This window comes from Cygnus olor, chromosome 4, assembly GCF_009769625.2.
Source record: "Cygnus olor isolate bCygOlo1 chromosome 4, bCygOlo1.pri.v2, whole genome shotgun sequence".
Taxonomy (NCBI): domain Eukaryota; kingdom Metazoa; phylum Chordata; class Aves; order Anseriformes; family Anatidae; genus Cygnus; species Cygnus olor.
Genome location: NC_049172.1, coordinates 27,493,459 through 27,520,330, shown reverse-complemented (window position 1 = coordinate 27,520,330; position 26,872 = coordinate 27,493,459). Strand labels below are relative to the sequence as shown.

Below are 26,872 nucleotides of genomic sequence, written 5' to 3'. Positions count from 1 at the left end.
ATACATACAGTTCACACACTGCTTTATATAAAAGTTGTTTATACATACCAAGAGAAGTAAACAGTGTGATTCTTTCTGCTATCAGCTCACTGTAGAGCATAATGAAAGGCACTGACAAATCACACGTGAATAAACACACGTGTACTCTATGCTAGAGTGCAAACTGCCATCTAGATCATGGCCTTTACTTGTTCAGCTTGCAAGCTGCATAGCAAAAAGGTCTTGCACTTGTGATGGATTTGTCTACCATCTTGGTTATTAGAAAACTTTCAGTTAACAAAATCTCACAGCTGAGGCCTACAGTGCAAAAGCTGGGAAAGACTTTTCTTTCCCAATGTAGTTCTATCAGGACAGACTAGAGCTAGAAGGACTAAACTTTGGGGACGATTAAGCAGATGTGAATGCTTTCTGTCACATTTGCTGCTCACTAAAATGCTGATCTAGCTGAGAGTCATCTGGCTCCATACTACCCCAAGAGATAGCATTAGGCATAGTAGTCTGTCACCTGTCTACTCACTGTGATTACACAGATAGGAGTAGAGCAAGGATTAATGCAAGACATGGGGAAAGTACCAAAGGTCTTACAATATGCCTAGGGAAATTGACTCTCATTTTGCATCAAATTGTGGATGGGAAAGAAATAGAGCACAGCTGCAAAGTCCCTTAAACATTTGTGAAAGGTTGCATCCTGAAGTCTCTCCTTCTCCAGGGGGGAAAAAAAAAAAAAAAAAAAGGTAAAGGTTACCAGTTTGGTAACAGGTTGACAGCATGGATTAAATGTATTCTGTGGAACATATCAGACGGGTCATTTTATTAATGAAGTGATTGTTAAGGAAAAGATACTTGAGGAGGGAGAATTAAAATAAAATGCTAAAATAAGCATCTATGGATGTTTCATTGTGTACAGGGATAATTCTGTACAAAAGAATGAGTTGAAATAAAATGTCAGCCAACAATACAAATTTAGTTCATTCAAATTCTTAATTTTAGGTGAAGGTGGATTAATTTAAAATTCCTGCTCATATGTACTTCTGAGTATGCTAACCTGAAAATTCAGATAGTCATTAGAAGAACCTATTCCTTCCAGAAAAGGTGATGCAGTTCAGATAGTATGATTCAGTCTGCCAGCCTGTAAAACTTTCCAGTAGAGGATATTGGACATTGTCTGAGATAATCTCTGAAAGAAGCCAAATTCTCAGTAAGTCAGGATTTTCAAGACATCAAAAATGATGTTTAAAACTACAATCTTTTTATCTCTTAGAACTATACAGTGACTGTATGGGAGACTACAGAGAGCAGTAAGCAGTAGTTTACTGTTCTGTTTACCAGTTCTGTCTGTACATTGGGGTTTCTATATATGCTTCAGTAAAGACAACCAGGGAAATTTAATTTATCTCTGCATAATGACAGCTGTGTCATGTCTCTTCTTCAATGAGGAACTTCAGATAGTCAGAACAAAGTAAAAACCTCCAAGTAATATCTGAAATTATTGATTTTATTTACACTTTTCTCTACAAAATTAGTCTTTTCTTGCTTCGAGCTTATAAGGATATTTGACAATTCCAGTGTAATAGTATCTCTCCATACTAATTTTAGACGAGCCATTTGCAAGTAATTTTCTTTCAGGCTTATATTTTTTCAGTTATTTACAAAATTATTAGTGTATTTGAATCCAAATAATCATACTATTACCAAGCCATAAGAAGATTCCCTATTATCAGTAGCCTCTGGTCCTTCATCTCTTAACACAAGGAACAGAAGTATTCTTCAGAAATAGACTGCCTGTTAACTGAAATACTTATGGGACTATGGTATCTTTGTGCTTTGCATTTGATGAATTAATTCCCTAGAGTTTTATCACACAAAATTAGTACAGAAATAGAGTAATTATTTTAAATCTTTAAATAGACGAGTAAAATTTCACCTATTTTTTCAACTCTTTATTTTCTCATCCACAAGGGAATAATAATGGGGGTACTATTGTAGAATGGGGGTAAAGTGTTCTTTTCCCTTTTGTGTCATCTAGTTAGACCATAAATGGGTTGAGGACAAGATTTAAGGTTTTATATAGCATTTATAATAATGGTCCTTCTAGAGACATACAATCAGAATACACCTGAGCACAAAAGGGATTTTGGAAATAAAATGCTATTAATTATTAGAAATATAATAGTTTGCATAACTAGTAAGATTCAGACAAAAAAAATGTGTCAGTTAAAAAAACCTGTGTAACCTGGTAAAAACACAACAATGTAGGCACCTTATATTTTTAACTTGATATCAGAATATTGATGCCTCTAAAAGAACATCAACTTAAATACTATTGTTTGGGCTGTTTAGAAATACCAGTCGTGATTGTAACCATAAATGCAGAGCATTTAATAGGTGAAAAAACTCTGAACTGTACTAGCAAGGCACAATCAACTTTCACCATATCTACCTTGGGCAGAAGGACCGAGTCTTTTAATAAATACTGTTCCAAGTGCCACCAGAGAGACTGAAACAGGAAGAAAAATAAATGCAAACAGACAACCAGAAAGGATGTCACAAATTGCTTTTTAAAATGCAGAATGGTTTGTCAGCAAGGAAGGAACTATGACAAGAATAAAAGGCAGCCTGGGAGAAAGGGTGCCATGACAGATTTTTAACTCCCCAACAGGAACGAACAAGTCCAGGGTTCTGTTGGAATGATTAGGACTTTGAATGGGGAAGTTGCATTCAGGTATCTTTTCGTTGTAGCTATTCTTCTGTATAGATCTTTAAGATTCATATGCTAATACATAATTAAGAAGTTATTTGCATTTGTTTCTAGACCAAGCTGTCACACAACCCTAAAAGAGGGGGTGGACTCTGTTTAATCTTGATACACTTAGAAATTAAGACGCCTGGTGTTATGGACCCACTAAGACTTTGGAGACCAACTTTTGAGGGACCAACTTTTTTTAGGGATACTCCTTCAGAGTTAGCTCTTGACAAACAACTGTAAGAATTTATTAATGGTATTAGAAAGGATATTACCATGCTGAATGATTATCATTCTTTTTTCTTCTTTCTTTGTGTTTTTACAGGGATATAGAGATCCAGTATTTTCTTCTAAACCACAGGAATGTTGTTAATTACAGTATTTTTTGCTGCCTCAAAATGAGGAGCTTTCAAGGTCAGAAATGTACAGAAAACAGAAAAAATACAGAGTTGCATTAACCAAATCAGTTTTTAAACAGTTTTTATATCCCTAAATCCAAAAAGGTAATACCGATTGAAATACCAATATTTTACCATGAAATACTGATTGTATATTCATTCAGTCCCTTTCTGTCTACAGAAGGACTGTCAGTTTGCAGTAGACTGTCAAATTAATTAGATCAAGTAAGTACTGGCCAACTATAAAACTATAAATATCAAGCAAATAGGATCATTTATATTTGAAAACATTTGCTTCACAATTAGATATAAGCAATTTGAGTAACTGATTGTAGTACTGAAAAACTACACTCTGAATAGTCATTGTTCAAATGTCTTTGTGAAACTCTGCAATTTTGTCCAAAAGAAGAAAATATTAGGCAATCTGAACACCTAACATGAAAGCATTTTCTTAAATTTGATTTGGCTCATTTTAGTAAAAAGAAAACAAACATGCCAAAGCCTATCATCACAACTCCACATTTCCAACCTAGCATTCCTATAACAATTAGCAAACTTTTCAACATTCTTATAACAATGCTATCTCTGTTTTAAGGTTGATGAGGTATAATTCCTCGAAACAGAAAGCCAAATTTAAAACCAGCTTTGTCTTGAATTAATATTTTGTACTACATTCTAGATATTTGTGATTGATTTCTGGTACCATGTTACAAGTGTTAGTCAAACATTTCTGGCAGTACCATGTTCACAGGGAGCTTGAATACTGTAGTGCAACACAAACAGACTTTTCCACACCTTTTATCTCTTTACCTGTCAAATAAAAAGAGCCCTGAAAAGACTATTCTTAGCCATCCAAATCAACCGTTTTTGCCTCTCAAAAAATTGGTAGGGTGGGATCCAGTCTAAATTGTTCCTAAATTTCAGTTACCTGTAAACCATGTGTGAATTCTTTACAATGTCAAAGGAGAAAAATTCATGACTATGAAGGCTTCCCAAAAGGAAATTCTGAAAACTGGGCCAGAAACTTTTTTTTTCCCTCAATTGCAATAATTGTATTTGAAGATAAGATCCTCTTCTAAAGGCTTTTAATGGCAAATAAATCTCTCTACCTGCCTTAGAAAGATTCCTTTGTAAGATCAAGTCAGGTAGGAAAGATCCCCACAGACACTAATGTTTTGAATTGGATCATAATGTTTGCTACAGAAGTGAATACTCACAGACTTCCCAGACCAAAGTTTTATGCAATTGATCAACCTATGTTAAACACACCCAGGTATCTCACAACTGCTTTGATCTACATAATCTAAGCACATGGTTATTATTTTCTGCATTGAACATAATGTTCTTTGTTCATAAACATGAACATTTAGGATGTACTAGACATAAAATCTAAATTTTACATTAGGTAAAAAATATTCAACCTTCCAAACTTCACTGTTTTATTCTGTGACCACTTAACTTTGAAAACAAACCAACCAGTCTGAACATACAACAGATTCCTAGGTCAAAAACTTCACAAGGTCCGAAAATGTAAAGGACTCATACTTTTAGAGTCACACCTATTAAAAGTCTTAGATCTTTAGTCTAAACACAGTCCATAATTTCGATTATAAAATAAAAATTAGCAAACAAATTATAAAACAAATGTGAGTATAAAATGTACAGGTACATAAAAGTACTCGATGCTAGAGCTGAGCTTTAACTGAGTGATGAGCTAACATTAGCTATATTATTAGATACTTTTTTTTTTATTATTACTACACAGTAAAAGCTTATTTAATGAGCTTTACAGTTTGTATTTCTGTTGATTTCATTACTGGATGAGAAGAACAACACATGGCAGTTATGTGCACCATCCAGAACATAAGCTGGAAATATATTTTCTTAATATGTTTTTCTCAAGATCAAGAAAAAGTAACATCCCTATATTACCACCTAACATTCTTGCATTACCACCATACTTCAGAAAGAGTTTTTTCTCAGTGGTAAGAGAAGTAATTCCCAGATAAGACAGAATCATCTTTAATTCGTTGTGTTTTACAGAATTATAACTTTATCATGAAAAAAATCACAAAAGAAATGATGACTCCAATTAAAACAAATAAATGAATGTGGTGGGGTGGTGGGGTGGGGGAGCTGGCTACGAATAGCAATCAGGCAAAAGCTAAAATGTCTCAAACACTTAAAACGTTAATAATGAAGGAATTAAAGTAATCAGCCAGTGGTGGCCAAGTTCTGTGAAACTTGTTCTCTGGAGGAATTCATAGTTTGCTCTTCATATGAATGTAAGGTAGAGTTTAAGACTTACAAAATCTAATTTGACTCTCCTCCAGAGTAGGTTGTCACTCTTAAAACTAATATTGCACATTTTAAATAAATTTGCTATTTAAAATAAATTTGATAATTATATTTTAAAACTTCAAAAAACTTTTTAAAAACTTTACTGATTTCTACAAAAAAACGTCTGTTTACATATTTGTGATATTTAAAAAACAATCATTCCCCCTACTGTTTCAAATTCATTAGTACTCCTTAGTCTTTTCCAATTCGAAGTACGTCTTTGAAAATTGCTTTTTACATACAAGTTTCTTTTTCATGTGTTTTTCTGTACGAGTACTTACAGTGACATCAACTAGCAATCATGGGTCACACATAATTAGAGCTCCTGTACATTATTTCTCATGGCTAGCCATTCTGCAACTCACTTTTCTCTATGAAAAAGTTGCTCAAAACTCCTACTTGTTTCTTTTCTTTTTTCTCCTTATACAGCAGGTAATTATCAAGCACATATCCACTGTCACTTTTCACAGAATCATCTAGGTTGGAAGAGACCTCCAAGATCACCTAGTCCAACCTCTGACCTAACACTAACAAGTCCTCCACTAAACCATATCACTAAGCTCTACATCTAAACGTCTTTTAAAGACCTCCGGGGATGGTGACTCAACCAATTCCCTGGGCAGCCTATTCCAATGCCTAACAATCCTTTCAGTAAAGAAATTCCTCCTAATATCCGACCTAAACCTCCCCTGGCACAACTTTAGCCCATTCCCCCTCATTTTCTCACATACATAAAGCTTTAAATGATAGCTTTGTGACTGGTAGCTGCCACATATTTTCTATGAGTAAAAGTCTTGCCAAACAGCTTTGAAAGTTTAAAGTTAACATCATATATCCTTACTAAGCCATATGGGTTTGCTTCATAAATACGAAATTAACCTTAGGAAAGCACAAAGGTATGGCCTCTTTAAAACACACATAGGTAAGGCAAGTATTAGCAACAGAAATACAGAAGTATGGAAAAGTTTCAAAGGGATGACCAAATAACATAAGTAGAAATCACTTACTGGTTCTTTCAGGCCTCTGAATAATCCTAGTCTTCTTATTCTGAATTCCACTTTCATGAAGTGCCTTAAACCAGTCTCTCAACCTGTTTGCAACCTCCCTGAATTCGAGGTCACTGCATACTGGAAAACAAAATGCAAAATGTTAAATGTTTTTCCCCTGAGTGCCAAATACAACTTTTCAAATTATGCTTCAAGAACGTAGCACATGTAAAATAATATAAACATGTTTGTTCCACAGCTTGCTTTCCTTCATAAAATTTACTTTCATTACTTAGCTAGGCCTTCAAAGCCCAATTGGGGTCCTCGAAAATAAAATTATGATGTATAATGCAATTATACATCAATATCATCAACAATATCTAAATTAACAAAATCCCTTTCAAACTACTGCAAACAACTAGTTCTAATACAGGTATTTTCACATCCTGCTGTAGAAGAGGTTGCATGACAGAGTCCCAGGACAGTCTTTTAGAGGTTCATTGTTATGTTTATTGAGGCAATAGTACAGTCAGCCCTACCAAAACACATTGGAGATTTAGACAGATAATGCAGGAACACTTCACTTGATTCCCTACACTGGAGTGTGAAAAGAGGAAACAGGGTTGACAGATAAAGTCCTTCAAAAGTGTACTGAAAGCTTATCTGATTGAACGCAGTTTTGCGAGCCAAGGATCATGAGCACATAACTATAACAAGCAACAGTGCGACACATTGGTGTTCAAAAGGATGGCTTTGACCAGAAACAGCAAAGGCAGAAAAAGCACACAAAATTGAAGAGACTATCTGTAGCATCAAGAGCTACAGATAGGTAACAGACTGGCTGAAGTGTTGTACAGTACTGGTAGTTAGTACTGAGGCCAGCAGAAGAGACATGTAGTAGAGCTGTGCAGAGACAAAGCCTACTAAGCTGCTCAAGAAGATGGCAAAGAAAAGGTGTGCTTGGAAATATCCATTCCAGAAATCTGTTTTCCCATTTCAGGTGTTTGAGAGAAGCTGGGAGAAGATGAGAGAAGTAATAGGACCTGGAAGACTGCAAAAGCAGCAGGAAGGCAACTAGCAAAAAGGCACTGGATGAATTGCTTCCCTAGGTAACAAAATACCTCCACCAACTCTTGGCAACAGGTGTAATTTCCAAATGATATCAGCATAAAACTGCTCCAGGGGAGGTTCAGACTAGGACATTGGGAAAAATGTTTTTACTGTGAGTGTGCTCAAAAAGTGGAACAGGCTTCCCAGTGAGGTGGTGCCTCCGTGTTCAGAGGCATTTGGATAATGCCCTTAGTAACATGTCTTAATCTTTGGTTAGCCCTTAAGTGGCCAGGCAGTTGGACTAGATGATTTTTGAAGGTCCCTTCTAACTGAAATATTCTATTCTATAGTCTATTCTAAAACAGGATCATTTTCCGAGTCTGCTAGTAACTGACTAAGCTACAACCTCAGAAGCTTGTAACCTAAGGCAGCAAAGCTTCACAGCAATGCTCTTGAAAATAAATCTCTAGTTCAACTTGCTTTATCTTTATTATGTAGCAATCTATAATGTTTGATGATATTGCCTTCAGCACACTTTATTAAATCGAACACTGTGAAACACCTATTTTTATTTGAGTAAGATTGAAACGTCATTATGTCAACAACTGTCAATGCCTTTAAAACAGCAGGCATCCCTGCACTTGTTTATTCATCCTTTGCTTAAAACATCTCTCTTAGGACTTCGATTCTCTCCATGAAAGACTTAGATGGAATATATACATACATTTGCATATATTACGAACAAACTGACATTTTATTTAAACCCGTATTGTGCTTTTTTCTTGTGTACTGGAACCTTTTTTTTTTCTTCAGATAATTCAATAGAGAACTGAGAAAAAAATTGTTAACGACCCACAGGCATATATATTCAAAACTGTCATACTGTGACAACCAGATGAAAGTGGTCTCCCAAGCCAAGACTCCACATCATAATTCAAACTCATGGGACTTCTACACTTGCTACAACAACGACACCTTCCCTTACCACTCTTGCACCAGCTGACAGGCTAGCATAAAGAATCTGACATTAACTTGGAACACCCTGCCCCTTTTTAATTTCCCCTCTCATTACAGCAGAAATAACATAATGTTGTTTTCTCCTCTAACTACCCTCCCTGGGTTTAACAGAAAGACTTTTACAATTGAATCAAAGGGTTTGGAATAAAGCATAATCATTAGGGGTATCTAGCCTGCTATTTAACCACTTCCATTTATCTACTCTGCACAATGCTGTGTAACAATACCACAAGTCCCAGAAACAGCACAGCTACATTAGTGTGGTGCACTGACCTGGCTCTTTTCATCTTCGTCTAACTTGTCCATGTGCAGTGCTGTGTCGATTAACCTCTGATTCTGAGTTGTCCTACTCAGAGGCAGCATACGAGCATGTTTCTCACAACTCTCTCTCACACACACGCACACACGTATATGCATATAAGAGCACATGAGAGAGTGCCAGCTATAAGTAAAAGCTCAGATTGAACAATATTAACAGAAAGTAGCACATGACAATTGCATGATGGAGAGAATGTATGAATCCTCCATTTTGCAGAACCAGATAGATAAGACATACTGAAGATAATCATCTCCTAAACTCATTAAGCACTAATAAAAGCAAATAGTGTTTCTTTAATGACTATGTCTAAGAATAAGATATGGCTTGCTGTTTCAACATCTGGTACTAGCCACTGCCATGTACAATATGACCTAAAATGTAATTTTCTGTGCTCTTGTGAATTATATTCCTTTCAAAATGGAATGTACCTACAGCACATTTTGGGCATCACACACATCCCATATCAGATCTCAGATTAGGGGCATTCTTCCAACTTCAACTTCTAATAACCTTTTTCCCAAACTTTGGTTGATGCTTTAAATTATGGTTTCTAGATCAAAACAAAGATCGAGAAAACTATCGTATTTTTTGGTTAATTTTAATTATTTTGATAATTTTATCATGGGAATAGATCATTTTCAAAAATCAAGGCAATGCAAAACAAGTTGATTATAACTATCATTTGCCTATTTTACACCTCATAGCTACTCAAGTGCTGGAGTCAGCTCTCGAACACAGCAGGTAATTACATTTACTGTATTACCAGTTTAAATGCACAGTGAATTTTCAGTTCATGACACTTCTAATATGTCAAGTAAAAGCAGATGTCTTCTGTATGTGAAATATACATGAGAAATGCAGCAGAATTACACTGATCTGCACACTTAATAATTTACATGGACAAACAGTGTTCTCATCGAGGAATTAAATCATGGGTTTAGAACAACATCTAATATTTCAATATTTGAGTATCACTTTTTTTTTTAATCAAAGAACATTCATTTCATTTACTAACATCCCAGAGGAAGATTTAAATAGTAGAACCAGCAAGCAAATTATAATTTTTGCCATGAAAATTTCTATCAATCATTTCATTTCCAGGGGATGCTTAAAATATGTTGAAATTTTGAGTAAGTTAAATAACCACTAACCAATCATGCAATTTTACTTTGACTCGAGAGTAAAATCCATTGAATTTTTTTTTTTCTCGTTTTCCCTCCTTCCACTCTCCCCTTTTCTCTACTTTGGAATTTTCCATTGAGAAATTAAATTTCAGATTTCAGTATACTTCCTGTTTTTCAGAACGCTTTTCAAGATCTAGCTATGCTAACACTAAAATAGCAGCAGAAGAAAATTAAGAATGTATTTCTCATTTTATGATGCCTGTTAGGTGGTTTTGGTAGAATTACTTAAGGTTAATTCACTATATCTGCCAGTATTCATTCACTTTTATGGTTACTCCTGCATATGATCCTCTCTAAATATTCTGTTATATTTATTGAACCATTTCAGAAACATAAAACAATCTTATGAAAATAATTCCTATATACATATATATATAAGAATTGTATATATATATGTATATATACACGTATATATACATTAATCACTAAGAATCATATATATAAGAATTATTTTCTTAAGATTGTTTTATGTTTCTGAAATGCTTTTCAATATTTATATATATATGTGTATATATATATATATATAAGAATTATTTTCATAAGATGTGTATATATATATGTATATATGTAGTGCTTGCAGGGAAAAAAGGCCAATACTATCCTATCATGAGAATTAAAAGATTTAAAAAAAAAAAAAAAAAGAGAGACCTTATCAGAACATGATATTTTATACTGGAAAACGACGGAACAGAAAACAGATTTATATAAGTATGTAAGGAACACACAGAATCAATACAATCAGAACAGCCGAGGTTGGAAGGGACGTCAAAAGATCATTGGGTTCAACACAGGGTATTAGTTGGGGGGGAAATATCCTTAAAGTAGTACAGAAATGTCTATAGTTAGAGGTTATCATATCCGTTTGGGAGACAGGATACCAGCCATACATGCACAGACAAACTGAAGATTCCTAATAATTTCTAAAATGCCTTAACCACATTTCAAATTTTTGTTCCTGTTTTGACGTTCTTCGATTCTATGATTCTATGACATGTAAGAACCTTTCTATGATACTGACATGTAAAAAGGAAAGTAGCAGCAAAATAATCTTTAAAATAGTAAAATAAAGAATTCCCACTGAGAAACAGATCAGTAAGGTTTTTTTCAGCTTTCCACAAACATTCAGATGAACAGACCTAAAAAAAACTTCAGTCTAAGAAGTAGCTTTCTGAAAGTCATGAGAAGTGGCAAATAACACTGAGACATTATCACAGTTACAAACAAATATTATTTTTTTTTTTTCAGAGAAGCTGGGCTGCACAAAGTAACCCTGGGCTGTACAAACTAACTCTAAGCTATCCTTAGGTAAAATCTTTAGGTCACAAAAAAATCAGGTATAATTACTGAAAACATCTAAATTGGTTTTGATTTAGCTTGTCTCAGTACAGCACCAGCCACAAGGATGCTTGTGAATAAACGTTGTACTCTCTAGCCAAGGAGATCAGCCTAATGCTCTGTTCACTAGAATGCTATTCGCCAATGAAATGTGCTTGCTCAAGGTTATGCTATATTATGAAAAATTGTATTAATTAATGCACTCTAGAATATGTTTAGGGACTTTTCTTCCCAGTGATCAACTTGAAAAGATACATGTTGCTGAAAACATTGTATGCATTGATCTGTGCTGATTTAAAATAGGTCATGATGAAGTAATTCAGATCTATTCAGACTATTATTTCACCTGATAGACTAGGAGATGAATCTTTAATGGCGAAAGACAGACAGTAAAGGTCATAAAAGGTTAGACAGTAATCAAAAAATGCATATTAAATCACATGAATCCACTCAGGAACCTGCCAAGAAGTACTTCTGTTTTTGTCTAATGCCAATGTAAGGGATTCCTGCTATTACAATCAATTCTAGCAGCCATTAAGAGAATTAGTATGGGGTAAAATGAAGTCACCAGCTCAAAGGTTACTGGAGTCTCCTATCATGTGAAGTAATAAAAACTGACTGTCTTTTAAAAACAACTTACATGGCTATGCAAAAACATGACCAGATCTGAAAACTTGTAGGTACCCAATCCAGAAATGTCTTTCTTTATAATAAATATTATTTAAATGTTAGGTGGAACCAACTGTTCAATTTGTTTTCACATACAGTAAATATTACAATTTGTGTTGGCATTTGAATATAATTTACTGATTGGAAGCAGAATATGTGAAAATGCTAATCAGTATATGTTCTTTCAGTGCCTTCAACTCAAGCTAATTGATGAAGAAGTAAAAATAGTGCTACTGAAAGCTATAAACACATGCAGAACATATTTTGGGACTAATGTAGTGAATTGAATTCTCTAACATATTTAAACCAGTTTTAAGCTTTCTGACATAACAGAAAATAATTTAACAGTATACACTTTTTATATAGGTACATACACACACATAATAAAATTATCTGTAATTCAACAAGTGTAAATCATTACCATGTTGACAAAAGCACATTAAAGAGCACATAAAAAGCACATAATTGCATTATGGAGTAATTTTTGTTAAGTGAAGGGTCAAAACGTGATTTGGAAAAAAAAACGTGATAAACACACCCCACACTATGTAGCATCATTCACAATAATGCAGGGCACCATAAGGTTGGAGACAGAACCTGTGTCTCTGTCTACTTTGGGAAGAGATACTTTCACCTACATTTTCAGCAGCAGACTTCAGTTCAAAATTAAAATCTAAGAACAGAAGGCCTGACAATTGTGAAGGAAGCTATAAAAACCTAAAGAAATTATTAAAATACAATTTAATGGTATTTTGAGTGTAAAACTGATCCACTGATCTATCTTCTGTGTCCCACAGTCAGAATTTTTCTTAAGTCTTTACATAACAGATCATACCATAACTCTCTTCTGCTCCCAAATCTGCTAATGGCCAGTTAGCCTGAAAACTATGATTTACTGACTGTAAAGTTTTAGCAGCCAATGGGATTAAGTTGTGGAAGAAAGATTAACCTTTGTTTCAGAGTGAGATATGAAGAACCTTGCCCTGAAAGAAGGCAGAATTCCAAGACAGAATGTAGTACTTGGCTACCACATGATGTGTTTGTGCTTACCACAACTCCATCAGGTATTTCAAGGTACACATCCCTACAATTGCAAAAAAGTATCCCCAGCACATACAATCTCATGAATTCAGGCAGGACTATATTTAGAGATTCATGTACATAGTAAAATAACAAAAAGTAAACTTACAGAGAACACATGGACAATCCAAAAAACAGGATAACATCAACTCCCTCCTATAGCGAACTAGAAATTACTCCTACCTGAGATGGGTAATTTAACAATCAGTGTGTACTAAAGCAAGACTTCTGATCATCCCAGCTTTCTCTGTGTCTTGGGATCATTACAGATGATCACAGAATAATTTAGGCTGGAATTGAACTCCAGAAGTCGTTTAGCCATGCTAAAAGCAGGTCTAATTACACCAGGTTGCTTAGCGCAGTGTCCAGTCATTCATGTCCTGTGATTATCGTGCCATTCACATGAAGGTTCCTCACTATACAGAAGACTATCCCTCTTTAAAATCAACAATATACTACAATCTCATAACTCTAAACTGTTTTCTCCCAAAAGTACAAGAGCATTTTTTCTATGCTGTAACTTGGAGATTGCACCCAGCTGTCCAGGATTGCTAGACATCCAGATACTGGTTATAGCAGCAATTCCAATTCAATGGTGAGAATGCTTATTTAGAGCACTTCACAGCTTAGAGAGCCTGATGTTCTTTCAATGCATTACCTACCATTCATGTACTACTGTATGGCTGAATCTAATGCCCCTGAGATGCACTGATAAACTGCACATCCAGTAGCGCATATAAATGTATTTCTTTTCCAGAGAGCCCAGTGTGAAAATATGGTAACCCTAATACTGGCATTATAATTCAGTGCTGCCTTTAAACACAGCATCTATTCAAGTAAACTGGAACATTATATAAAAGACACCTACCCAGAATTAGTGCTCTCTAAGTCTTCCATTCTGCACACGTTTGTGAATTTAACCCTACTTAACTGATTCTTCAAACTGAAAATGCCAGGCTCCAGACTAAGGGTTAGTCCTCATCTGGGGACTCTGAACGTCTAAGAATACCAGAAGTAGGCCAATGGTCTAACAATTCCTGCAATAAATAGCAGCGTTTCTAGCTCAGTATCATCTCTGTCACAAATCCAAAGCACAATTTATGGTAAAGATAAATGCGTTTGCCAAAAAACAATATATTTGTCTGAAGGACAAAAAGCCCTTCAAGCTCATAACTAAAGGACGGGACAATCATTTAAGTTATCTTTTCACAGTCCCATGTGTAAAATCCGAACTTAAAAAAAAAAAGTTGTAAATTGAAAAGCTTCATATATATATTTCCATTTCTATAAGCTGATGGAGTTTATTAGCCATCTGTTACCTCTAGGGCCTATGATTTTAGGAAGATACCTTGAAATTAACGAATAAAAGCATTCTGATTTCCTTACTATTTAACTAAACATAATGAATTTTCTACTTCAGTTAGTCTGTGTTATGAGATAATTAATATAAATGCTGTAGATACCATATCAGAGAACTGCAGCTGCTTATTCCTACTGTCTCAAATTAATGTTCCATACAGACATTCTGCGCATGATTAATGTTTCATAAAATTTAAAATGATTTCAATTAAATTACATTTTCAAAAAATAAAACTGATTTTCTTGTGTCCTCACAATTTTAAAGACTCCAGATTTAAATATAATGACCACTTCTGAGTGCAGGAAAAATAGTAGTAACTACAAAATACAGAATTTATGTGCTAAAATACTATTTTCAACTTAAAATACGTAAACTTCCTAAAGCATTGTAATTAAATAAGATGATAGTAATTCCTTAATCTGTCAGAAGTATCCCAACTCTACTGTGTAATTTGTTAATTTATTTTCTAGAGGGCAGTCAATACATATGGCTTCCTTTGCTAACTACTACTAACCTTAAGTGTTGGTTATAATTTCTCATCATGCTCTGCTTTTTTGAGCAATTAACTTCTGAGGATTATATTGTTAATTTGTAAATTGCACACTTAGTAAGCTAGATAGCAAAAACAAAATAGCAAGGGGGCAGTCCACTATAATATGTTATCTTTCAAGATTTTTTCATGCCCATAACTTTTTTTGTATTCCTTTGAATCTAATATTTCATATAATATAAGATACCAAAAGTATCAAATAGGGATAGAACAGCAATCATTTTAGTGGTGAAAGCTTTCCAGCCAACCCATTCCCAAAGATGAGGTAGTTTTCCAAATTCATTTTCAAGGCTTCCTGAAAACATTCTACAGCACTGATATAAAGTCAGGACATTTTCTTCCTTTCAAGATCAAGATTGACAGTGTCCCATAATTATCTCTTTTGTATTTGATAAAAAGTTTTTCCAACCTTGTAGACAACAACAACAAAAACCAGATAATGCTCTATGTAAAGAAAACAAAACTAAATATGAATTATTCGTATTATTCCTATACTTCTAACCAGAAATCAGAAAAATTCTATGCTGATTAGAGGCTTCAAAGGTCTACCACACTGGGTGGAAGGAACTGATGGCCTTCCTATTGTAAGAGAAGATTACCGCTGTGCCTTGATAGGACTGCCCACTGGTTTACACCTTTTTGTCTGCAAGAAAGGACAGCAGAAGTGAAGACTAGACTAAAACACAGAGTAATAGAAGTTAACTAGAATGTGTTCTGCGAGTGTCTGGCATACAGGAATTTTGCATCACATTGGATCCTGGTAATGTCTGACAAATTTAAGGTTGGCATTGAAGCAATTTTCTTTTTGTATTTACATTGTGATCTAATGCTTTAAATCACTTTGTATGTGTTGTTCTCTTGTGTGCTCTTCTTGAATGCTTAACTACTAACATTATCCATAATCACTTAAGATTGTACATTACAGTTTTCTGTGGACCTGTCAGTGAGGTCTGAGAATAGAATCACTTCAATTTACCGAATTATTTGTGCCTTTAAAAGCCATCAGAGGTAGACAAGACAAGCTCTTTCTGTACTACTGAAGAAAACTATGGCAGTCAATCCATTACACTGATAATATAATAGCAGGACCCACTCCCCCGGCACAGGAATCACATGCACCGTGAGATGCAAAAACTACTACACTGTGGCAACAGCTCACTGAAAACAGAACTCTACTTAACTAAATGTAATCTGCAGCTGTGTCTTCACACAAATTTAGTAATCAGAAGTTGAAGGATCAATGAAGAAAGTAATGGTTTTAAAAATATATGATTAGGGTACAAATAACCGAAATGTTTACACATGCATACATGAAAATACGTTAGCTAAGTGCAATTATATTTTGCTAGTCTATGCACTGAACACTAAATGGATTGTTTGTGAATGTCTGATGTAGTTCAGAGAATTTTTATAAGCTATCTATGAATATTCAGAAAGACAGAAATTTATTTAGCCTTGGTGTGTTCATGCCTATAAATCTTTTTAAAACCAAAAATCCTGCACTACCAACAATGATCCCATTGAAATACAACTATTATTTTTGGAGAGGAAAGGAAAATTTTTTGAAAGTGCTGTTTTATAACTACGTAAGAAGGATATGAGAAGCACATACTGGTGTGGCACATAGATATGTGAAAATGTTAGAGGGTGCCTATACCAGTGCACTGGGAAACTTTGCAAGATAAAGAACTATAGTGCTTTTTCATTCAGTCTACAGCAAGCACTTCATGGAGAAAACTATTCTCAGAGGCATACCTGAAAGGGGAACGGATACTTCATGCCAACAGAGAGTCTGTTGATTCTTTAAACACAATCAGTTAAATGCCAGAACCCAGGGCAAACCAAGGACAAGAACCAAGAAGAAAACCAATGAGCTACGATATTTGACAGTTCAAATATACCCTTTATGTGATGGCCAGTATTCATTCACCCGAAGCCTGTAGTCCAGAAATAGAGACTACAGCTTGTTCAGTATAAGAAGAAATAGCTCCAGAGCAAACTAATAATGGTCAGTGAATTATTCTGCAAAGCATGACAACATTCAGAAAAGAAATACGCTTTGGGTGTTCTCTTAGTTTAAGGGATAGATTTAATACCCTTCTTCAGGGGAGATATAGAACTGCAATGCTGAAGATGAACTGGCTATCATAATAAAATGCTTCCTTATAAAGCAGTTATTAAGTAAATATGCAGAAGTTTACCATTAGTAAAACTTCCAACTTTCTACAGAAAAGAAAATGAGACTTCCAGAGGTTGGCATCCTTCTTTCAAGACAAAACTTTCAAGATATAATTAATGAAAAAATGGAAAAATTTCCACCAAAAAAGGTTTCCCTTTTTCATTTTTTTTTAACCTATTCTGACTGATGTGCTAAAATAATACAGGTTTTCTCTGAGCAGACTGGATTCTAACCTCAATGTTGCCTTTTTCCCATTTCAGATCAGAGTCCATGCATGTAGATACAATCCAGTTGAACCTAGCAACAGCATATCCCTTTTGGAAAGTTTAAACTATGTTTCTCTGATGTAAAATACCCTGTCAGTAAGCACCAAAATACAAAGTTCCTCATCTATACAGCCTTTCCAGTTAAACTGAACAAAGTCTAAAATCATAAGATACTTGTCATTTGACCCACTGCAGTGAATAACTCTCCTGAACTCTTTTAAAGTGCTCTTCCTTAAGCATTCACAGAGGTAATAAAAATTTGACAGCTAAGTCACTGAAAAAGAGAAACTAACTTACTTGGCTTGGCAACAGAAGATCCTGTATAAGTTAAAAAAATAAATAAATCAAAGCAAACAGTGAAGTTAATGTGCAAGGCAAGTAGAGACCTTGTAGCTTTCACCATTTGCTGTAACACCAAATATAATTTTGAGGGATTCTACATTTGTAATGTTGGCACTTAAGATTTCATAAGTCTATAAACTTTCTCCAGCAGAATGTATGGCATTTCTTCTGTTAAGATGAATGCTTGGTCTCCAAACGGCTCTGTGCTTTCTTCTGCTACCTGTACACATCCTGCAGCATCTAGGAAGTGTACAGCATTCCTTTGGAATGCTCTAGTAGCCATCAGAACTATGGTATGCATTACAATTTGAGCCCATCAGAAAGGAAAAACAGGCTTCAATCTGATGAAAACCTGAAAGATGAAGGAAAGATGAAGAAAAACTAAAGGACTCAATTAACTTCCTCTTGCAGGGAGAACAAGCTTAGTTGAGACAGGAAGAGGCAGAAGAAAAATTTGACTACAACAAATGCAGCAAAACAGTAACTTCCCATTATTAACAATGCCAATTCTATGGCTGCAGAGTCATGCATAAGAATGGCAGCTTCGGGTCAGACCAAACTCTATCAAGCCTAAAGTCTTGTCTCCACAAGAACCTTATCACAGATGCTGTGGAAAGAAGACAGTGATATTTTTGTGGTATGCTTTCTCCCCATTTGATCCATGAGATGCTTTAGGTTCACTGAATTTAAATGGGTAATGAGAAATCTGACCACTTCTAACTGCACATTTCATGTTTAAGGAAATAAAGACTTTATTTTTATGAAAGGACAAGGAAATAAAATATGCATGATAAAGATCCTCCTGAAATCTATTAATCATCTACTCACATCCCATAAGGGTAAACTTACAATGCACAAGTTGTGAATCCTATTAAGAAGTTGCTCTGTCACCTACACTACACCTACAATAGTAATATTACTATTTATGAGACTCCACTGTTTACTTGAGCCAGGTAAACTGTCATTTTCTTCTTGTGATAGGGATATGGCCTATAAATACTGGAACCAACTTCTTTACGACCTCTGACAAGATATAGTCTGTGCAGGTTATGAAAAAAACTAACAGTGACAACAGTACGTCAGACTCATCTAGCTCAGTACTCAGCCTCCAAGAATGGGCAAAGTGGATGTGTGGTGAAGCACATAAGAACATTTGCTTGATCTCTAAACACATGTGCATGAGGCTTTTTAAAGCCAGATACGAATTTCTGTAGAGAGAAAAAGTAAGAAAAAGTAATCTGGTTTCTCTTTTGGTGGCCTCAGCCCAAGGCAAATGTAATTAAAAAAATCCTTATCTTTTAAAATAAAATCTGAGGTCATGCTTTTAGATATAAAGCAAAAGATTACAATTACACTGAAATGCTAGTTTAATGTTAACCAGCTGTTAAGACACAGGATCCAGATATATTTTCTGATGTTCAGAAAAAATTCTGAAATCAGCTGTAAAATTCTTGCTCATTTCAGTACAGAATTCCATCCCTACTTTTCTGTTGTCTGCTCCAACTACCTGGTCCTCTGAAGAGGAAGGAAATGCTAACGTGATCAATAGACATTGTGGTGGTTGTTTAAACAATTTTGTTGGCATTATTCACAATCAAAATTCATTTTTTCTTTTTGGTTTCAAAAGTGAATGAATGCAGTACTACCTGAGAATTATTCAATCAGGACACTTCATAAACTACAGCCCATAGAAAGAAAATAAAAAATATAATCTTCCTGCTTAAAGAAATATCACATTACTTTTTGAAAAAAAAAAACTAAAACAATAAAATGTGTTACATTGCATACAAAATCTACAAAACAAGAATGTGCATTGTTTTCTGTATGGTGATTGAGGACCTTTCAAGAAAAGAAGCTCATGGACAATGAGAGATGCTAGGCAGTAATCTATTCAGTTATAATTTTGCTTGTTAATCATAAAACAGGAAAGATCTTTGAAGTAAATGGATGCACCGACTATCAGCACCTTTGCCTACAGCTGAAAAGAACTGTCAAATATCATCAGCTATGAACCTTTTCTCCACTGCATCTGAGACTGAAATAACTGTTACCCTAATAATGGCATCACTGTTCTATACTGTTTGCAAAATTCGTGGAACTGTTTACACTGTCAGTGGCATCAGTACTTGGTTAGAAAGAGTCTGAAAATAATGCATCAGTTGCCTTAAAAATAAAAAAATACGTATATATTAAAAAAATAATTATTCAGGTGTTCAGTGATAATGGTTTTAAGGATATTCTAGTAGAAGCAGTGAGAAATATTTACAGTGTGAAATTATGTCAATGTTTTATATATTCTTTTGTCAAAATTCTTTCTTTTTAATATTTTTCTAGTTATCATTCACATAGTGCTATATTTTATGTTAATGAACTGCAATTTCAGGCATGTTTCCCTTCTGCCCTTTGTTGGCAGTGCTCTTAGTATTTTCTATTTCTGAAATAACATCATTAACTACAGATAAATGTGCATAAATATATCACAGTGATATATAAATTTTGGTGGTCAAAAAAAAAAAAAAGTAAAAGAAACTAGAACTCTCAATTCTTCAACAGTGATTACCACCAAGATTAGCACGGTATGGTGGAATTGTGAGAAACTTTTGTATTCCGTTTGGGCCAGCTGGACCACTAGGCTGTTCAGGTAGTTTTTAAACATACTGGTAACTGACAGCCATATGTAACCCAACCATGGTCAAAAAAATGTGGCTTTGTTATCATAGTGCTGAGCTCAGAATGACATTGCTTTCCTGCCTGCACGGCTCATTGCCTTGGTTTCAAGATGCTGATATTGCACCTCAATGACCTGCAGACTACAGCAGAGTCCTGTTCAGCAAGGTAAAACTAAGGCATAGCAAATATGTACAGACAGAGATTACTAGATTCAGTAACAGGTACGACCACACAGAAAATTTCCTTGGAGATGAATGGATTCAAGTTTAAGACTTTTTACCACTGTTCTTCTTTCATTAAACAAGCAGAATTTCAGGTTCCAGTTCTGGGGGAAATTTTGTCACTGACTTCACTATGGCCAGTTTTTCCTTCAATGAATATAAAAAATCTCATTACTCCACTGTGTGAAGCCCACTCTTCTTCCCAGTTTGAGGCCTGTAATTTGGAGAGTATCATTTGCCTATCAGTTGAATACTTGAGTGGACTTGGCATTTATTCAGTTGGTGCTGCCTAGATCTATTACAAATGGACATCATCAGATATGTTGAGAATTAAGAGCCAAGACTGCTATTATTTCTCAAGATGTAAGCTACTTATAAATTGCTGGGTTAGTCTCATTTGATATTGAATATCTCCTTTAGCAACAATAAAAAGATTTCCATGGCTGCTCTTGGAATAATAAGAGTTGGTAACTATGACAAAGAATAAATATATTGTACACAACACAGAGTACCTTTGTTGCAATTTAAAGTCAATCATGAAAGACTAATTTATATTTTTATTGTTTTAAGCAGGCCTGCATATAGTAAGCACTTTGAAAAGATCATTAAGTATAGAGAATAATTTTATTTAAAATATAACTATACAGCAATTACGGAATTACAGTATTAGATCAGCAGGAAATTGCTTTAAGCTGTATCTGACAACCAAAATGTGACTATTCTGGAGCTTTTTTGATTTAACTTGATTTAATGTGCTCAAACTTGACTTATGAGCTTGGTTGTTTCCTATAATGTTAAGATACATGCAGGCTTTATTTATTGATTTATTTAACTTTTTTTTTTTTTTTTTTTTTTTTTTTACTGTAGCTCCTAGAATAAAAATCCAAAATGGATGAATTATTTGATTTTAATCACAGACTGGGATAGAAACAACAGGTCCTTTCAGTGCCCCTTTACCACAGACCAACACTACAGCACGTGCAGCAGAACAAGGCTATGGGTGTTACTGGTCCTTTTCAATGGAAAACTTAGTTTATATTTATTGACACTTTAGTTTAAATCTATCTGACCTTGTACAGAACCAGTTGAAGAGTATAGCATTCATTCTGCTGGCTCACCTCTGACAGCAGCAGTGGAAGGCAGACATATTCAGAGTATCACCACTATTTCTGTGGTGAATTTAGGACTGCAGCGTATGCAAAACAGTTATAGACCCTTTTAAGTTTTTGCCACGATTGACCTGTTAGAATATCAGACAGCTAGAAGTGTTATCTACTGATAATCATACATTAGTAAGCAAAAAAAAAAAAAAAAAAAAAAAAAGAGAAACTACAACTAAATAAATTTGCTGCAGGACATTAGGTAGCATGGCCAACGTTTGCCATTAGCATGATCTAGTTTAACATTCTGTGCAGGAAAATAAAAGTTCAACTCGTAATTTCTGAAACCAGCCAGTAACAAGTTATGGTTGATTTCTTTAAAATATATACATATATATTGAACCCTAATAGTTCCAAGTTGAAATGAGAAATTATAATGTGAACAAAGGCAAACCACCAAACCCAGAGACATTTCATTTGCAATTTCAAATGGTATCGTAACATAAAGTTAAAATATAAAAAAATACATTAAAGTGTCAAAGGTTACAAGAAATTGGTTTTATTTTACAAGTTAATAAGAAAAAAGTATTTAAAAATCACAGAAATTAACTTATTTTTATTACCGCTCAGATAATACAATTACAGGGTGGCCTTTAAATCAGTTCATCCAACAACTTTATGAGTTGTGAACTGTTGATTTTGAAAGAAAATGGGAATTGGAAAAAATGGAAAAAAAAAAGTTCAAATCTGTAAAGAGAGATGGATGCAGAATGATAAAGTCTACCAACATTAAAACTTTTAACAACTTGGTGATCAAAAGAATCAGCAAATTCACCAACTACGAATAAAGACTCCCTTGTTTAACAAAATTGATGTGTTTTAAGAACACGAATTTTTGAAGATTTTTTTCTTTGGCATCTAGAACAGGTAAGTTGTTGAGAAAGCTGGAAGATTCTGTTCATTTAAAAAAAAAAACAAAACACAACTACTTACAAATTAAGAAAGCTGCTTGGGAGAATATTTGTTAATATTCAGTATTTATTGAATAATATTTGTTAATGTTCAGTATCTATTCATCGAACACATCTCAAGATAAATTTTCAATTATTATTAACTATGAACTACGACAAGCAATTCCCTATTTTTTATTGTTATCAATAAGGAATGTCAACATTGAGATATATACAAACAATCAGAGCTAGATCATTTATTATGGTTAGCAAAAATTAGTACTGAAATAATGCTAAAGTTGACTACCAGTGGCTGATCGTAACTAAAAGCCTGTATCTGCTTGGGAAAATAATAAGAAACAACAATAAATATCAAGATTCATACTGATTACTTAAACTGAACTTTTCTAAACATTTAAAATAATAATCATAATAAAACATATATAATAGATTGTTTGAATCATAAGAAATATGATCAAAATATTCCCATTAATTCTTATAAGCCTAAGTGTCTTCTGAAAGTTTCTCCTGGTAAATTAAAAAAAAAAAAAACAATAAGCAAAATAGTCAGACTGTACATCACATAGCTGAGGCTATGAATTGCATATAGCAGCTACCTGCAATAATATTCTCATTATGCTAAGACATTAAAACTTCAACAGAAGGCACCTGGGAGAGGTATCTTTTAGTCTTCTACTGGCCCTACTGAAATACACTGGTAGTTTCACTTTTAATGTAAACATCTCTTTTGATGCAAGATAGTACATATCACATGTCAGAGGCGTACAGCAATCATTCACAAATCTACACTACTGAAGGAGAAGGAGGAGAAAACTTGCTTTGGTTGAAGTAGATTGTTTTCTAGATTGAACACATCGTTCATTGTCTGTAGTTATAACCCAGAAACAAAAAGAACCTAATATGGTACACGTTGTTAAAATCTCTAAAGTTAACTGAGTTTGAAGTTCTGATCTAGTGTCTCTCCTTTTGCAGTTGCACAGATGTAAATGAGTTATGTCGCGCAATTTAAACCTCGATCGGAACAGTTAATATTTAAACTATTTGATCAAAACTACAGAGTAAGGAACATTAAAATTTGATCAACTATTCTTAGAAAAAGTGAACAATCTAGATATACAGAGTCAAAGTCACTTGCAATGTTTTATGGGAAATGTATACTAAAATCTTTACAATAGTAATGAACCACTGTGGACTAGACATGTTTTTTGCATGTTTTCAGAAGGATCTTGTGATTAACATACATAGCCACATGAAAGCAGACTATGAAGAGCAGCAGCTGCTTCACCACATGACGGACTGCTGCACTGAAGGATACAACTATAACATATATACCATATAGAAAAGACTCTTACATCTTCAGTTCTTCACTAATAGTGAATCCCCACCATGAAAATAATGGTTTTTTGTTTGTTTGTTTTTCTATACAGAAAAATGATGCTGTTGTCTAAACTAGAGTGCTCTTTGCTTTTTGTTTTGTTTTGACAAGGTCTAGAGAAAAACAAACTGTTGGTTTTTTGTTTGTTTGTTTTCAACAAAATAGAGAATAAAAATCAAAATTAGAGAAAAGAAAGACTGGTACTTCAATGTCTCCTCTGTTCTAACTACAGAAAAGATATTTGAAGGGGGGAAGCTTCAGAGTAAATTTGTAAATTTTGCTGTGGATGCCTCAAGACACGTTATGCCATATTTGAGCAGATCTATTAAACAGGAAAGCAAGTTGACAGATTCATAAAACAGAATCACAACGTAGCAATCAGATTAAAATAATGCCTATTGACTTAGTAGTATGTTTCTTCCAATATGGGTTAGCATCAGCAATCTGCATCCAAATAGCAGTGTACAACACCTGGTATACATTAAACTTCAAAATGCTCCCCTTCCCACCATGACATTGTTGCATTAAATATCTAACACAAGTCAACAGCCCACCAGAATAAATGATTACTGAATGTCCAGTCACTACTTTCAGCTCAGATATGTCAGAGAGGTAGGCAGGTATCTTAGGAATTATTAAACAAGGAAACATAAAACGTGACATTTTCAAAAAACACGGACACTGATCATCTGTGAAGATGATCTGAGCAACAGCTCCCCTGATTATTCAGTTACTCAGCAGTGATGATAATCAGAGGAAATTTCCTGTGGATACAGGCAGTGGTAACAACCTGCAATTCACACTAACGCTCCAAAACCTCTCTGAGAGTTGGTCAACTAGGTATCTTGGGTATTGAGATTATATTTGTTTCTAATCTACCATCCACAAAAAATACATAGGTAAGCTCTTCAGCAGAAGTTTAGAACATAAACATATGACTGAATCTAGCCATAAAAAAAATATAAAATAAAATAAAAAAAAGAGTCCTGCTCTCCTCCCCTTTCTGCACTAGGCAGCCAAGCACCTGCTTGGTGGACAAAGAACTGGACACCTGATCCAGAAGCACAATTAAAGAAACATTTTCTTCCTGATAATATTTTTTTTTCTCCCCCTTCTAAAGTGTTTCCTTCCTTAATCCCTCACATTTTGAAGTGTTAAGAGCTAATGAGCCAGGCATTTTTGTCTGCACCTTTTCTTCTACAACACAGCTGTCCTCTTTAAGCATTTTGGCCTTGAAAAGTTTTCTGTGAAATTAAATATTTTTCAGTTTGCATGTAATTCTATACCAAAGTACCTCTTACATTTATCATACTATACTCTTACTGAGTAAATTGTGTTCTGGAGCAAAATAACATGTATTCTGTTATGGAAAAAATATTAAAATGAAAAACTTTTTTTTCATTGGCAATTGTACAAGAAAAATGAAGTGAAGGGAACCGTAGCAGAGAACAAGCTTTCCCTGAATTATGAGGATACTTGTAACACCAAAAGACAAAAAAATTACTACCACAATTGAACATTAAAATGTTCTTTGGCAATTATATTTTCATAAATACATTAAATGGTTTTCCTCCACCTTTCTCAAATTAATTAAAAGACTAATTAAACAGTTGCATGAAACTTCTAATGAAAATACCAATATTCAAAATTCTATCATGTATACAGTAAGTTGTAAAGTCGTAATATAGATAATTCTTCCTCTAAAAATTTTCAGTAATAACCAAACTATTTATGCAATCACTACAAATAAAACACGTAGATATGCATAATTTTTAGTTCATGTCTAACCATTTTCCCTTAGAGCACTGGAAGAAGCAATGAAACAGTCTTTAAGACAACATTCATTTTGGATGACCTGCTATTTCATGAATTAAACATATTAAAAAATAAATAAAAACTGCAGTTTAACACTGAGAGACTGATAGTAGAAAATAAGATATCACTGATATCACTAATCTTGAAATTAAACTTTACTATGGATTCTTGTTTGTCTTAATTAGAGTATTCATTTCTATGTTAGACGGTCCCTTCAAAACCTTAAACTCTGTATTTTGATTGCTATACTACCGAAAACACATCAGGCATTTGTACTTTGTTTTCATCATTACTCTTTGTCTTCCACTGCTAAAGGAACTTTATGTCATTCAGAAGAATGCTGATAAGTATTCATAATGTTTGATAACAGTTTTTTATTCACTTTTTGTTTATGTAATGGAATGACTCCTATGTCCACATGATACACTGGAATAAACCACTCAACTATATAGGACATGGGTTACCCCATTTCATTTTCTCAGGCATGTGTTTTTTATTTACCCTAAAACTCTGGGAATAAAAGAGGAATTTTCATAGGATTTCTGAAGATCCAAGCATATCAGAGCAAGAGTAGTAGTTCTAACCAGGCCTTTTTATGTTCAACTGTCCCAGAGGAGTGTAAAATTCAAGTCATAAATCATTAAGTTGCAAGTACCTGGGATGTATCAGACTCAAAGCATGCAAAGTGCAACTAATTTGCACATACACTGGCTTTGTGCTTAGAAAATGCAATCCAACTCCATCAGTGTCTTTGGAAATGTCTTCTTAATAGATATATGCATAAATATTTCCCTTACTTAAGTCCTCAATGGCAAAGGGGGCATTCTTTCAGTCTGAAGAAGTCTTCTTTAGAGGTAAAGTAAAAAGGAATGGCAGATGCAGCGAGTATTATCCTATGACAT

The 26,872-nt window shown here is 34.3% G+C and overlaps 1 protein-coding gene across 5 annotated transcripts in view; it reads right to left on the bottom strand.

Moving 5' to 3' along the window:
- The window catches only part of SPOCK3 (SPARC (osteonectin), cwcv and kazal like domains proteoglycan 3), a 199,149-nt gene that overhangs the window by 15,771 nt on the left and 156,506 nt on the right, over positions 1 to 26,872 (bottom strand). For all 5 annotated transcript variants that reach the window (XM_040555879.1, XM_040555882.1, XM_040555883.1 and 2 more), the window contains one exon: positions 6,489 to 6,608. In XM_040555879.1, the coding sequence (XP_040411813.1) occupies positions 6,489 to 6,608 (120 nt within the window). The remainder of the gene's footprint in view (positions 1 to 6,488; positions 6,609 to 26,872) is intronic.